The 16,300-nt window shown below is 40.5% G+C and overlaps 1 protein-coding gene across 2 annotated transcripts in view; it reads right to left on the reverse strand.

Moving 5' to 3' along the window:
- fbxl4 (F-box and leucine-rich repeat protein 4) overlaps positions 1–16,300 on the reverse strand; it is an 89,333-nt gene that overhangs the window by 59,094 nt on the left and 13,939 nt on the right. For both annotated transcript variants that reach the window (XM_078399692.1, XM_078399694.1), the window contains exon 3: positions 6,791–7,118. In XM_078399692.1, the coding sequence (XP_078255818.1) occupies positions 6,791–7,118 (328 nt within the window). The remainder of the gene's footprint in view (positions 1–6,790; positions 7,119–16,300) is intronic.

The following is a 16,300-nucleotide window of genomic DNA, read 5'->3' on the forward strand; positions in this document are numbered from 1 at the left end:
CCAACAGTTCCCTCTGGATGTTCACATCTGCACACCCTACAACCAATTTGTCTCTCAACATATTCTCCAGTTCCTTGAAATTACACCCCTCACTTAACTGTCAAAGCTTTGCTATGAACTGAGGGATTGTTTCATTTGGTTGGGTGCAGGTATAGAATCGATACCTTTGCACAATTTCTGTTGGTTTTGGCGAGAAATGAGCAATTAAAGCATGCTTACTTTCCTAACTTTAGATAGTTCCTCAGTCCCTCTCTTTCCCTCCCCCTTCCCAGATCTCCCACTGTTTTCCTGTCTCCACCTATATCCTTCCTTTGTCCCGCCCCCCAGAACAGTCTGAAGAAGGGTCTCGACCCGAAGCGTCACCCATTCCTTCTCTCCTGAGATGCTGCCTGACCTGCTGAGTTACTCCAGCATTTTGTGAATAAATACCTTTGATTTGTACCAGCATCTGCAGTTATTTTCTTACACTATCCTTACTTTCCTGACACGTTTTACTTGCAGCAATGCTCATAGGGTGTGGTAACCCTTGCTTCCTAAACCTGTAAGGAACAATGCGCTTTTCTTCTCTTCTGACGTGATATCGTTTGAAGTGAACCACGCCTCCAAGACTTCAGTCCATTCCTCAAAAGTATAACCAGATTCTAACTGGGGCACATTCCCAACAATTCGATTAGCCATGGTTACACTATTAATACTCAGTTCACAACAACACTATTTATCACCGTCGCTGCTGTGCTCTCTGATACTCGGATACTCGCCATCGGTGGCGGTTGCTGGGGACAAAATGGCGGCGGCTGAACTTGGGCATTGGGCTGCACGGCACCTACGTAGGGTGGCTTAGCTATTACTGGCAAGCGAACACGATTGATGTTCTGCTGGCTATTGCTGCCTCTATGTACTGCGCTGCACGGCTACAGCACTGCTTGTACGGTAGGTTGCATCGATGGGCTGACCTGCACTCGCGAACGTGCGTTCCATATTTTCCAATTACATACCGCATCATTTACTTCATGTTCGGTCGTGCGGAAACTTCACAATGACCGCAATCTGTCCCTGTTAGAGGAATCCCATCCTCGTCGCCAAATTGTTGTGTATTTGTGCTGTAATTGGACTATGGATAAATCTCGGACACACATGTATTCAAACGTGCCTGTATTCATGTTAGCACCATCTTAAGTCTCCTCTGCGCATGCGTACAATCGCGCAAGTCATTTCATATTAAAAGTAATTTCATGTTAAATCAGGTTCTCATTCCCAACACTCACCAGTGCTCTCTTTCTTCTTAATGATGTTGCAAACAATTGATTTTGGTAAGCCTAAGGTTTGGCTGGTGTCTCTAACAGTTTTATTCTTGTTTCTCAGTCTCATAATGCTTCTTTGACTTTCATTGCCACAACTTTGGTCCTCATGTTGGTCCTTTGGTCCTCAACAGCAATAAAAGTTTCCAAAGGTGATGGAAAGACTGGAGGAAAGATGAGGTGCTGAGAGCTCTCTTATACCTGCATTAATAAAATCTGACAATGTGCACTTCACCCACATGTGATTTTTTCTATTACAAATCTCAAATTGTCGAGTACAGAGGCAAATAAATAAATGATGGGTCTTTGTCCCAAACATTATAGAGGGCACCTTACCTGCAGTCAAAGCAAGCACAATAAACTTCAAAAATCACAAAGCCAGCACAGAACTATTTAGAGTCATCGAGTCATGCAACATGGAAACAGGCCCTTCAGCCCAACTTCCCTACGCCGATCAACATGCCCATCTACACTAGTCCTACCTACCTGCATTTGGCCCATATCCCTCTAAACCTATCCTATCCATGAACCTGTCTAAATGTTTCTTAAATGTTGCGATTGTTCCTACTTCAACTACCTCCTCCAGCACCCACCACCCTTTGTGTGAAAAAGTTACCCTTCAGATTCCTATTGAATCCTCCCCCCCCCCCCCAACCTTAAACCTACGTCCTCTGGCTCTCAATTCCCCTACTCTAGGCAACAGACTCCGAGTCTACCTGATCTATTCCTCTTGTGATTTTATGCACCTCTGTATGATCACCTCTCATCCTCCTGCGCTCCAAGGAATAAAGTCCTTGCCTGCTCAACCTCTCCCTATAGCTTGGTCAGGTCCTGCAACATGTTGGTAAATCTTCTCTGCACCCTTTCCAGCTTGACAACATCTGTTGTCCAGTTGACTACCAACTAGCTCGTAATGGTGTGGTTTATTATTTTCAAGTGTACAGAGATACAGTGAAAACTTTGCTATCCACGCAAATCATACTGGTAAGTTCCTTAAGGTTGTGCAAGAGAGAAAAAGAAACACAATGCAGAATATAGTGTTGTAGATACACAGAAAATCTTGTCAGACTCTAATTTAAAAAAAAGTAAAATATTGGAGATGTTGCAAATATGTCTGCACTATAGATCTCTTGGAATTTTAATATGTTGTGTTTAAAGGTGACTTGCAATAAAAATAACCTACAAACACACAATTATCTTCAACTTAATGAAATCGTTGTTCTTTGTATTTACAAAATACAATAATGCATTTCTTTTAAATTCTCATTGCTATTCTTAAATTGAACTTTTTGGCAGCTATGGTAACCATCTCAAAGCACGATGGAGACTATTTTTATTAATATGATGCACTTCACAGAAATCGTAGTCATTTTACTGGAATAATTAAATGAGATCAATAGCAGGAAAAGGCCATCCACATGACTACATAAAACCACTCATTTTGTGTTACTTAACAAAACAAAAATTGTTTTAGACATTTCTTAAACGTTGGTGTAATTCCAGCCTCAACTACCTCCTCTGGCAGCTTGTTCCATACACCCACCACCCTTTGTGTGAAAACGTTACCCCTCAGATTCCTACTCAATCTTTTCCCCTTCATCTTGAACCACTGTCCTCTGGTCCTTGATTCCCCTACTCTGGGCAAGAGATTCTGTGCATCTACCCCGTTTATTCCTCTCATGATTTTATATGTCTCTGTAAGATCACCTCTCATCCTCATGCGCTCCAAGGAATAGAGACCTAGCCTACATAACCTCTCCCTATAGCTCAGACCCTCTAGTCCTGGCAACAGGAACCCTCTCTGAACCATTTCAAGCTTGACAAATCTTTCCTATAACATTGTGCCCAGAACTGAACACAATACTCAAAATGCAGTGTCACCAATGTCTTATACAATTGCAATATGATCTCCCAATTTTTATACTCAATACTCTGACTGATGAAGGCCAATGGGCCAAAAGCCTTTTTGACCACCTTATCTACCTACGACTCAACCTTCAAGGAACCATGCACCTGCACTCCTAGATCCCTCTGCTCTACAACACTCCCCAGAGGCCTACCATTCACTGTGTAGGTCCTGCTAGATGTTCCAAAATGCAACGCCTCACATTTCTCTGTATTAAATTCCATCAACCTGTGCCTAGCTGAACTGATCCGATCTGCCCGCACATGATCCATATATCTCTCTTCCCTGCACTTCCATGTGCCTATTTAAAAGCCTCTTAAAAGCCGCTATCATACCTGCCTCCGCCATCAACCCTGGCAATGCGTTCCAGGCTTCCGCCACCCTCTGTGTAACAAACCTGCCCCACATAAGATCATAATGATAGGAGTAGAATGAGGCCATTCAATCATGGCTGATCTATCTTTCCTTCTAACCCCATTCCCCTGCCTTCTCCCCATAACTTCTGATACCTATGCTAATCAAGAATCTGTCTCTCTACCTTAAAAATATCCGCTGACGGCCTCCACAGCCACATCTCCATTAAACTTTCCCCCTCTTACCTTCAAGCTAATCTCGCTGGAGTTGGACATTTTCACCTTGGAAAAAGATGTCTGACTGTATACACTATCTATGCCTCTCATCATTTTATATACTTCTATCGTCTTCCCTCAACCTCTGACTTTCCAGAGAAAGCAATCCAAGTTTGTCCAACCCCTCCCTGCAGCCAAAACCCTCGAATGCAGGCAGAAATCTGGTAAACCTCCTCTGCACCCTCTCCAAAGTTTCCATATCCTTCCTGTAATGGGGCGACCAGAACAGCACTCAATACTCCAAATGCAGCTTAACCAAAGTCCTATAGAGCTGCATCATGACTGCCTGACTCTTATATTCAATGCCCCTAGCAATGAAGGGAAACATACAATATGCCTTCTTTACCACCCTATCTACTTGTGTAGCCCACTTTAGTGAGCTATGAACTTGGACTCTGAGATCCTTCTGCACATCAATGCTGTTAAGTGTCTTGCCATTAAGTGTATCTGCTCTCCTTAGATTCAACCTACCAAAGTGTAACACCTCGCACTTTCTCAGGTTAAACTCTATCTGCGATTTATCTATCCATTCCTGCAGCTGATCAATGTCCCACTGAATCATTTGACAACCTTCTTCACAGTTTGCAACTCCTCCAATTTTTGTGTTGTCAGCAAACTTACTCACCAACCAATTTACATCTACACCTAGTTCAAAAATATCCACTGACTTGGCCTCCACCGCCTTCTGTGGCAAATAATTCCACAGATTCACCACCCTCTGACTAAAGAAATTTCTCCTCATCTCCTTCCGAAAATAACATCCTTTAATTCTGAGGCTATGACCTCTCGCCCTAGACTCTCCCACTCGTGGAAACATCCTCTCCACATCCACTCTATCCAAGCCCTTCACTATTCTGTATGTTTCAATGAGGTCCCCCCCTCATTCTTCTAAACTCCAGCAAGTTCAGGCCCAGTGCCAACAAACGCTCATCATATGTTAACCCACTCATTCCTGGGATCATTCTTGTAAACCTTCCCTGGACCCTCTCCAGCACCAGCCCTTCCTCAAGGGCTGAGATAGAGGCTGGTAGGCGATAGGTGAAACCAGTTGATGGGTGAGGGGGGCAGATCATCGGGTGCGGGTAGGGGTGGGGCGGTTGGAAGTGTAGTCTGGTAGATGATAGGTAGAAACAGAGACTCATCGTCGATGTGGAACCAGATAAAAGAGGGACATGATTTCAGGAACAGCAATCTAGACAGTACTGTTTTCAGTCAGAGAGTGATGAAGGTGTGGAATTCTCTGCCTCAGAAGGCAGTGGAGGCCAGTTCGTTGGATGCTTTCAAGAGAGAGCTGGATAGAGCTCAAGGATAGCGGAGTGAGGGGGTATGGGGAGAAGGCAGGAACGGGGTACTGATTGAGAGTGATCAGCCATGATCGCATTGAATGGCGGTGCTGGCTCGAAGGGCTGAATGGCCTACTCCTGCACCTAGTGTCTATTGTCTATTGTTCACATATGAAGAGCACGCAGGATCATAATAGTTAAACCAATACAAATTCCTTTCTTTACTTTTTAATTATGATTTGGAGTATGCTTTATCAATTGAATTCCATTCAGAATTGCTTCATATTGCATTGAGCTCACCTACTAGGATTTGTTTTGAAAAGAAAGTAAAATAAAAATCATAAAGTCGTAGAGTTGAACAGCATGGAAATCATCCCTTTGACCCAACCTATCTATCCCGGCCAAGGCTATATTATAAAACTGATTGCTGGCCACATAGATACGTGCTCAGGATTTGTTTCTGTTGTAGTACGCAGTGAATTCATAAAATGAACAAACTGACCAGAACTCAGTACCAATCATCTCCGCTACAATGAACTCGCAGGAATATATTGTACTTTGGAGGATCAAAACATAAATTTGTTGCAGCAAAATCCAGGTTCCTCACTGAATATAAAGTTAAATTCATTTGTATTTGTTTGGTCGTAATAAAAACAGCAATACACTTGCCTTCACAGCAGTGTATCAATGACTTGCCAATGGATTTAAAATGAAGAAAGCCACTCTTACTTGAACGAGAGTTCAGCTGTGAAAGACACCAAAAGAAACCTTTTTTTTCAGATGGTAGATGGGGGAAATCAATACTCTGGGTATTCAGGGAGTGAAGTTGCATAGAAGTTGACATCAGTTTCCTTAACTCACCTAATGAAATTATGGCAGATGAATGGGAATGCAGTTTATCACCCTTCAGTAAGAGTACCAACCATTTGTAGATCAGGAGAAAATCACAAAAGTCACTCTTTATTGGTGGAATCTGTGATCATGGTGGGCTTCAAAATTAGAACATGGTCCAAACAACCAAAGTTCTTGGTTAAAAATGTTTGAATATTATATCAATGTTTAATCCCCAAGGAATGTAGATTAATTACAACAAAAAAAATCTTAAGCAGTCATTTCATTCTGCAGCAGTTTCCAATTTATGCAGGGATATTTAGCTAACAATATGAGTACGTTACCTCTCTTTGTAATTCAAACAATGCAATTTTTATACCTAAACAGTAATCTGTGCCATTATTATAAATTAGATTTTATTAAATTGATAACCCAATTTTAAACACTTCGCTACAGTAGTTCAAAATAATTACTTAGATGGTGTCTCTACAATTTAAAAAAAATTAACACCCTAGGTTAGAAGGACAATTCTGTGACCTAAAACTATTTCCAGTGTTGAAGTATAAATCTCACGCGTGTGTGCTGCATCATGCACTAAGCTGCGATTAAAAGTCAAAACATTTCGATACCAAAATAAAATCTCATATCTCATGGGGTTAGACAAAAGAATTGATAATGGCCTGGGAATCAAGTCACTTACTAATTCATGTAGTCAAGACCAAGAGTTCTCCAAAATTATGAATATAAAGTGGATTACTTATGAAGCAAGTCTAAAATAACACAATAATTAATTAAACCCGATCCAAAAATATTCTGTAAGCAAACCATTATCATTATTCTTACCTCATAAGGCAATTTTTCAAAATAACCATTCTTGGTAGATTCAGTCAAGGTTTTTCCACTGAACTGTTCATTGAAGAACTCTATGCTATGATCTTCCTTGTCATCATCTTCCAGATCTAACATGGATGGTTTACGTAGGGAAAGTAATCTATCCCTGACACCATGCAGCAGAACAGCATCCAATTCAGTATAGTATTCTAGCAGAGAACTGTTCAATTCCAGGCGAATCAGGTTTGTGGTGAAGTTAATTTGTTTAATGCTTGGCGTAAATTGGCGAGCTTGTAAGATATTCACTTTCCCAGGGTCCCCTGCCCATAGAGTTTCCCATCTGTTGGTACACAAAACATTAAGGAGAACTCAGCCCGTCTTATAGTGAAAGTGTTTATTCATACAACATATTCAAATTCTTTTCACACTCCCAACTCAAAATATATGATAACCGGAAACACACAAACACCCTACAACAAATTAATTAATAATTCCTAAAGAGCACAATCCCTGCTATAAATGTTGTTTATGCTGTGGACCGCTGGATGGGAGGATTGTGGTTTAACAATTTGATGCAAATAAAAGTGCATTTGTTTTGTCAGCACTGCACCTGATCCTAAAAGTTCTCTTTTTAATATTCCCAAGAACATGTTTGTCAAATTTATTCCCAAAAGCACTTAATTTACTTTAGCGATATCGTGCAGAAACAGGCCCTTAGGCCTACTGAGTCCACACTGACCAGTTATCACCTCGTACTCTACCACTATCCTACACACTAGGGACAATTTACAATCTTTACCGTAACCAATTAACGTACAAAGCAGAACGTCTTTGGAGTGTGGGAGGAAATCAGAGCGCCCGGAGACACGTGGTCATGGGGAAAACGTACAAAACTCCGTACAGACAGCACCTGTAGTCAGGATCAAAACAGGGTCTCTGGCACTGTAAGGCGTCAACTCTACTGCTGCGCCACTGTGCCGCCCTTTTTTCACCTTTACTATTATTTGACAAACAAAGTTACCTACTCATATGGTCCCATGACTTGTACAAGACGGAAACTTTACACCAAAAAGTGAACTGAATTTCCTCCAGTTTTAATCTTATAATCTTTAATGCTTTACTTACCCATCCCAATGGTACTGTTTTGCCCTCTCAATGACTATCTAAAGGGACCCTAACTTCTAATCAACAGTGATTAGAAAACCTTATCATTTAGGTTCCCACAGGCACAGCGGTAGTTGCTGCCTTTCAGCGCTAGAGACCTAGGTTCAATCTTGACTACTGGTGCTGTCTGTACAGAGTTTGTCTGTTCTCCCTGTGACCGTGTGGATTTTCTCAGGGTGCTCTGATTTCCTCCCACATTCCAAAGACTTGCAGGTTTGACGGTTAATTGGCTTCTGAAAATTGTCCGTTGTGTGTAGGTGAGAACTAGTGTACGGATGATCATTGGTTGGCGTGGACACGGTATGCTAAAGGGCCTGTTTCCACGCTGTATCACTAATCTAAACTAAGAGCAAAAGCCAAACATTTAACTTTGTTCTTTCCGATGACTTGTAGATTAAAAGATTAAATAAACATGTTCAAAATACAGGATAATGCTTTCTTAATAAAGTGTCAAAGGGGTCTAAGGAAAATTAGTCTTAGACCAATCCTCTTTTCAAGTTCTCATTATATTTTGTGATATTTCACCTCTATTTTTTATGACCTGTGTGATATTTATTCCAAGAGGGAGGTGGAAATAAGACATTTATATTCTCAAATTCACTCTGTAAAGAAAAACACGGCTTTAAGTAGAAAAACTGTAGCAACTGTACCTCTATGCTTGAGTTGAGACTGTGTCAACCAGCTGCAAAGGGGAGGAAGAGAATAAATGCACTGACTTGAAGGATCATATCAAGAGTCTGAGTTGTTGAATCATAAAGATGTTTACAAGGTTTTTCTTGTGATTCAATACTCAATCAAGGTTAGAAATAATTATGGGACCTGTAAACCTTCAAACAAGTGGTTGTTGGCTCAGTGAAAAGTGGTTCCGCTGAAATTAATATTCCTGAATATAGCAATGTATCCAGGTTAACCAAACAAATGTCTGTCTGCACGACTCAAAGGCTATATTCTGACATTTTCTCCCGAGCTTTCTTGCTGAACATAGATAGGTAAAATAATCAGCAACGTCTAGAGACCAATATGCACCAAGAGGATTGCAGAGGATAAATCTATCTCTACCGGACAACTGCAGTTAGCTACATCGCATTATGTGCACATTCAACCCCAAAAATACGTGGGGAAGTAATTACAGGGAAGGAAGTGTAAAACTCTTCACTCAATTATCTTAATGCAAATAGTAACTCATCTTATTATTCAGTTGATAAAAAACAAACAAATGTTATATGGAACAAAAAATTAAACTCATTTCCAACAGGATTCAACAGTACATCTTCAGATCATTTCTATCTTTGTTCCAAAATAGTTATTCTCCATTATGTTACCCGGATGACTAAAAACGTTACCCGATGAAGAACTAGCTTACATTGCCTTCAACTATGAATATAGCAATCTATGATTGTGCAACTTAATTACTTTCTAGTGTATTCTAGCCATTTCTTCTTCTCTGTTAAAATAGCATGCATTAGAGTGTTAGATGAACACATTGTGTTTATATTCTAATTTCTCAAATAGTTGTCGTGCACCTGGTCTCCACAACTACTGAAAAATGTATCCTCAGATGCCCTTTAAATGCCACCCTCTCACCCTAAAACTATGCTCTCCAGTTTAGACATTATTTCCTTGGGAAATAGACACTGGCTGCAGAATAATACAGTACAGGTATGGGGCATTTGACCCATTGATATTTGAATTGACCTTATGTTCAACTAAACTAATCCGACCTGCATGCACATTGTCCATATCCCGCTATTAACTGCCTTTTCGTGTGTCTTGCTAAATGTTTTTTAACTGTTACTGTCATATCTGCTTCTACCACTTCCCCTAACAGTGTGTTCCAAGCACCTGTGATTCTCTGTACAAAAAACTTGCCTTCCAAATCTTCTTTAAAATTTCCCCCTCTCAGAGGCAAAATCAGGAGGCCTCAAATTGAAAATAATTGAATTATTCAGTTATTCAAACCAATGGTCAATGCAGAATCTATAAGTTCAACAATCAACTCAAACATAAAACAAAATGCTGGAAATACTCAGTGGTCAAGCAATATCTGTGGGCACAGGAATAGATGAATAAAGTTTCATCGTAATTCATTCTTATCTATCAAAAGTTATATTTTTTATTATCTGAAAACCTGGTAAGTTAGAATGAAGATGACTAGAGATGGGTAATAAGAGAAATGCCTTACCCACACCATCATCGTACAACATAGGTAATTTACAATTGCTTAGCAAATATTACTATATACGTTAGGTGATTGGCAGGTGACTTCCATAAAACGGAAAACAATTGCAATTATTACATGTTTGATAATTACCTTTGTAAATGCATTTGCTTAAAGTAGGAATTAACATTCAAAGTTAAAATGGCTATGCCATCCTAATTTTATTTTTGCACTGCATTAACAACAGGCTCAAAATGCTGGAGTAACTCAGCGAGACAGGCAGCATCTCTGGAGAGAAGGAATGGTTACTTTTCGGGTCGAGACCCTTCTTCTGACTGAATCAATAGGCTCCTTCTTTGCTTGACTTAAAGCTATTTCGTATTTGGCTGAAGCTATATTTATTGGATCACAGGAAGCCTTATCATTTTACCCCCTTAATTTCAAGCAAGTTTCGGAAGTCCTTACACACAAGAAATATTCACGGCAGATTACAACCTACAAGCAACATCTGCACACCATAATGTAGAAAATGAGATTCAATGTGACATTCAGAACTATTCAAGAACTTTGGCAGCTTTAACAGATGACAAAATTAAGGAATGGGGCTTTGACATCTTTCTAACATTTCCTCACCAATTTCATTGGAGCACCAATTTCTGCTCCAACCATGTGATCAGATGATGTCAAGCAAGGTGTTTGATCCTAAAAGAAGATAGACACAAAAACCTGGAGTAACTCAGCGGGACAGGCAGCATCTCTGGAGAGAAGGAATGGGTGATGTTTCGGGTCGAGACCCTTCTTCAGACTGGTTAGGGGTTAAGGGAAACGAGATATATAGGCGATGATGTAGAGAGATAAAGAACGATGAATGAAAGATGTGTACAAAAGTTACCATTGTTAGCTGTTGTTAGGTGAAAATGAGAAGCTAGTGCGACTTGGGTGGGGAAGGAATAGAGAGAGAGGGAATGCCGGGGCTACCTGAAGTTAGAGAAATCAATATTCATACCACTGGGCCCGCTGAGTTACTCCAGCTTTTTGTGTCTATCTTCGCTTTAAACCAGCATCTGCAGTTCCTTCCTACATGGTGCATGATCCTCAAAGGGTCTCCCAATCAAGTTTCAGATGCCCTCAACCTGCAAATCTGACCTAATGGATCTGAATAGGCCAAATGCAAGGAAATGGGCAAATCAAGAAGCCAGTGCCAGCAAGGGAGGACAAATCCGAGGCCCTGTAATTCTCTAAGTAGAAACCATTATAATAGAAAAATACCTTCCTTTGTGCAGTATCTGTATTCAGATGGACCACCCAAACTTCACGGAACTCTACCTATGTTAAATCATATGATACATCAAATGCTTTTCCCCCCCCAAATTTCACACCTTAAAGTCGTCGCTTATTTGGGCAAATGAAGGCAAATTTGGGACTTTGTATTTCCTTGCTCTAATATTTAGGATACAAATTTCACAACCACAAAATGTAAACAAATCAAAATGGTCCTACTTAAAGCACGTGAATTTACTCATAAAGATGATAATTCAAAATTCATGTTGTTTTCAGCACGACCAAAAGTCAGAGTGATGACTAATTTGAATGGTAGAATTCAGAATGCTTACTCACTTATACCTGTGCAATTAATAAAGAGTAATAATGATGCTTACAATGCACCACTTACACTTGGAGTTCTCCTTTACTAAGAGCAACAGTACAACTTTAAAATGCAACGTGGACAATTAACGGTATATGTTTGATGTTAGATGCATGCACAGAAAAGTCAAGCAGCATGCTTGGGGAGAGAGAAGCAGAATCAATGCACTAGATCAAGGACCATTCATCAGTTTCTATCCCCATGGATGCAGCCTGACTTGCTGAGCGCTTCCAGTGTTGTCTGTTTTCGTTTCGGATGCCCAGCATCTGCAGTGATTAGCTCCGATTCCTTGTTTGTCAGCCCCAATTACTAAAATTAGTTCTTAATTTATGCAATCTCTGCAAAAGATTTCTCATTTTCTACATCATGCAGCCTTTTGGTCCCTGACAGATAGGTTTTCAGCAGAGTTAACAGAAATAATGAATTTTAAATCGTGACACTAATGGGCATTATAATTACAGATAATCTGTTGTAGCTTTTAAAAATATTTTAAAGCAATTAATAGTTTCCTGTATTCCTCCAAAAAAGTGATGTACTTAGAATTGGTGATGATAGTCAACTGAGGTAATCCTAGAATATCTCATCTTCACCCGCGTTAATTTAACTGCATGTACGTAGCAAAGAGAACAGTACAGCACAGAACGAGCCTTTTGGCCCACAAGGCAGGAACGGGGTACTGATTGAGAATGATCAGCCATGATCACATTGAATGGTGGTGCTGGCTCGAAGGGCCGAATGGCCTCCTCCTGCACCTATTGTCTATTGTTTGATCTCATCTGCTTGTACATACTTATTCCTCTATTCCCTGCACTCCCATTTGCCACTATCGCATCTGCCTCCTCCACCACCCCTGGCAATGGGCTCCAGGCCCCCACCACTCTGTAAAAAACTTGCCCCACACATCTCCATTAAACTTTCCCCTTCTCTCTTAGCTAAGGCATCTAGCGTTGGACATTTCCACCCTGAGAAAAATATATCACAAACTGCAGAGATCACAGCACAGATCCCTGCAGAATTTCACTGGTCATTGACATCCAGCCTGAATATTTACCTTTCTACCACAACCTTCTTCTACGAATAAGCCAGGTCTGAATCCATTTGGCCAAGTCCCCATGAATCCTGTACATCTTCTGGATCTGCCTACCATGAGGGAACTTATCAAAAGCTGTACCAAAATGAATGTATACAACATCCACCATCTTATCTTCAGCACTATTCTTCATCACCGCCTCAAAAAAGTCGATCAAGTTCGTAAGACATAACTGCCACGTACAAAGCCGTGCTGGTAATCCCCAATTCGCACATTCCGTTTCAAATGCGAGTAAATCCTATTATCTCGAGTATAGTTTTTCCTCCTAGTTTCTCGGCTTATTTTTTGAACATGTTGACTCCTTGCCATGGTCAAACGGTACTCATTCCAGGTGGCTAGAGTTGAGAGATTCAGCATGGAAATAGGGTCTTTGCCCCACTGAGTCTATGCCGACCATCCATCACCCGTTCACATTAGTTCTATGTTGTCCCACTTTTTCATCCACTCCCAACACACCAGGGGGCAATTTACAGAGGCCAATTAATCTACAAACCCACATGTCTTTGGGATGTGAGAAGAAACCGGAGTACCCAGAGGAAACCCATGCAGTCACAAGGAGAATGTGCAAACTCCACACACTCAAGCACAGGATTGAACCCGGGTCTCTGGCACTGCAATGGCAGCAGCTCTACCAGCTGCACCACTTTGATGTTCCACAGTGATGTTCTTAACAAGGCTAGGAGTAAAAATAAAAGCCCCATTCTAACAATTTCCCCCAAGTGTCAGGCCCATTGGCAATGCCAGTATCTATTATCCATCGGGAGAGAAATCTCCTCCTAAATAACTAGGTGTTATTAATCAGGACAGAAAACCTTGTTTAATCTTTTCTCTTTAAAACCACAGGTAACAGGACTGATTGAATCCTTCCAGCTCTTATCAAACAGGAAATCAGGAATTATATGAAAGCTTAGTGCTTGCTCTTGAGTTTGCTTTCACTGACCAAAGGAAGCAAATTTCATAAAAATCAGTCTGAAGGGTCTCCACCTGAAACGTCACCCAGTCCTTCTCTCCAGGGATGCTGTCTGTCCTGCTGAGTTACTCCAGTATTTTCTGTCTATCTTCGAAGCAAATTTCATACCTTGTTTGGATGATTTGCTTCACCATGCCACAGGTGGGCAAGATGTGACAAGCTACAAATGAAGCTTCCCTTATAAACGTGACAAACATTTAACTAGGAGATATATTACAAGTATGTGTTATTCTAAAATAGAGATTGAATTATAACTGCACTCCTGCCCTTCAACACTGGTGGCTAACATTAATTCAGCTGGCAGCTGGAAAATCCTATCTGTACATTCAACTGTGATAAGCATTTGTTGAAGATGAGTTAAAGGTTTGCAATTAGCTTGTTTTGCATTTTCATTGCAAACAATACAGTAATTTCTTTGATCTTTTTACATGTTATGATCAAATCATATTCGAACATAACATATCTGATGACAGTATAAAACTAAGATAATTTAAAGATTTAAAAAATATATATTCATAAACAAAATCTACATATGCATGCATTATTTGGCAAAATGCCTCCAACAGTTTCCTTTTATTTAGTGACAGGATTTGGACTGCTGGCATCACCAATGTTCACTGTCCTTCCCCTCAGTTCAGGGACAATTAAGAATCAACAACATCGATGGTTGTAGACTCACACGAACATCAGCTCGAGCATGGAAAGTCTTCCTTCCCTAAAAGATTTTACGAACCTGATGAGCTTTTGAAGGAAGGAACTGCAGATGCTGGTTTACACCGGAGATAAGACACAAAATGATGGAGTAACTCAGCGGGGCAGGCAGCATCTGTCCCGCTGAGTTACTCCAGCATTTTGCGTTTATCGTCCAGCTTTTGAATCTGGTTGTCACATGGTCACCAGTTCTTCCAATGATCTCTTTGGTACTGTGGCAAGCAAAGCTTACCTTTCTTTTAAACAAAAAATAAAGTATAATTACATACAGAACCACAGGAAACAAAGCAGGGAGATAGGTTTGCCATCGAAAAGATGCTGATGTCTAGATACATATGATGATCAGTTTTGGTCGCCCCATTGCAGGAAGGGTGTGGAGGCTTTGGAAAGGGTGCCAAGGAGGTTTACCAAACAATGACCTTTCAGTCTGAAGAAGGGTTCTGACCCAAAACTTCACCTATTCCTTTTCTTCAGAGATGCTGCCTGACCCGCTGAGTTACTCCAGCATTTTGTGTCAATCTTTACCAAAAGATTAGCTCCAGGGAGGGGTTGGACAGACTTGGATTTTTTTCTCTGGAAAACTGGATGTTGCGAGCAAACCCAATAAAAGTACATAACATTATGAGAGGTATAAATTGGGTAGAGGCTCAAAATCTTTTTTCCAGGATGGAAAAATTAAATAGCAGAGGGATTAGTTTTAAGATAAGAGGGACAAAGTTTCAAGGAAATGTTTTTTTTTGCACAGAGGGTGGTGCGTGCCTGGAATGAGCTGCCGGGGGTGATGGTGAAAGCAGGTACACTAATGGCATTTAAAAAACTTTGGATAGGTATGCGATATCTGGTGAATGGAGGGATATCAACTAGCGAGCAGCCCTGAACTACTATCCACCTCATTGGAGACTCTCAAACTATCTTTGATCAGATTTTACTGGCTTTATCTTGCACTAAATGTTATTCACGATATTCCCTTTATCATGTGGATGGCTCGATTGTAATCATGTATTGACTTTCCACTGATTGATTAGCACACAGCAAAAGCTTTTCACTGCACCTCGGTACATGCGACAATAAACTACTGACTGTGTGCAGGTGAATAAGTAATGGTCTTGGCTTTATGTTCAGCACCGATGGGCTGAAGGGCCTGTTCTTAGTCTGCACTGTTCCACATTCAATAATGGAGAACCAGTATAATTTTGTATAGGGAAGGAACAGCAGATGCTGGTTTAACCTGAAGATAGACACAAAATGCTGGAGTAACTCAGCAGGACAGGCAGCATCACTGGAGAGAAGTGTAGTCTGAAGAAGGGTCTTGACCCGAAACATCACCCATTCCTTCTCTCCAAAGATGCTGCCTGTCCCGCTGAGTTACTCCAGCATTTTGTGTCTATCTTTGGTATAATTTTGTAACAGCATTCAGAACTGTTGATTCAACATCATATGCTACTAATCTCATCAAATGCCACCCAAGATTAACCCCACAGTTGTTTTGGATTTGGTCAGAGCACGATAAAACCCGTAGTAAAAGCTCCTAAAAGTTCCAGGCCAGGAAAATTAATAGTTTTTATGTTTACAAAGCATCATATTCAGAGTTACTCTTCATCTGCACTCAGGAGGAATGTTTAAAATCAAAGCTGCAGAAAACAAAATGTGTTTCATCAGCATAATGCTAAAATGAAAGGCAAGGTAGAAACATATCTCCAAAAATAAACACATTTACTTATCATCACAATAAAGTTAAATGAAGTGCAAGTTCTACTTACTTTAACATGCGAACCTTAATTTTA

The sequence above is a fragment of the Rhinoraja longicauda genome, chromosome 5 (genome assembly GCF_053455715.1).
Source record: "Rhinoraja longicauda isolate Sanriku21f chromosome 5, sRhiLon1.1, whole genome shotgun sequence".
NCBI lineage: Eukaryota > Metazoa > Chordata > Chondrichthyes > Rajiformes > Arhynchobatidae > Rhinoraja > Rhinoraja longicauda.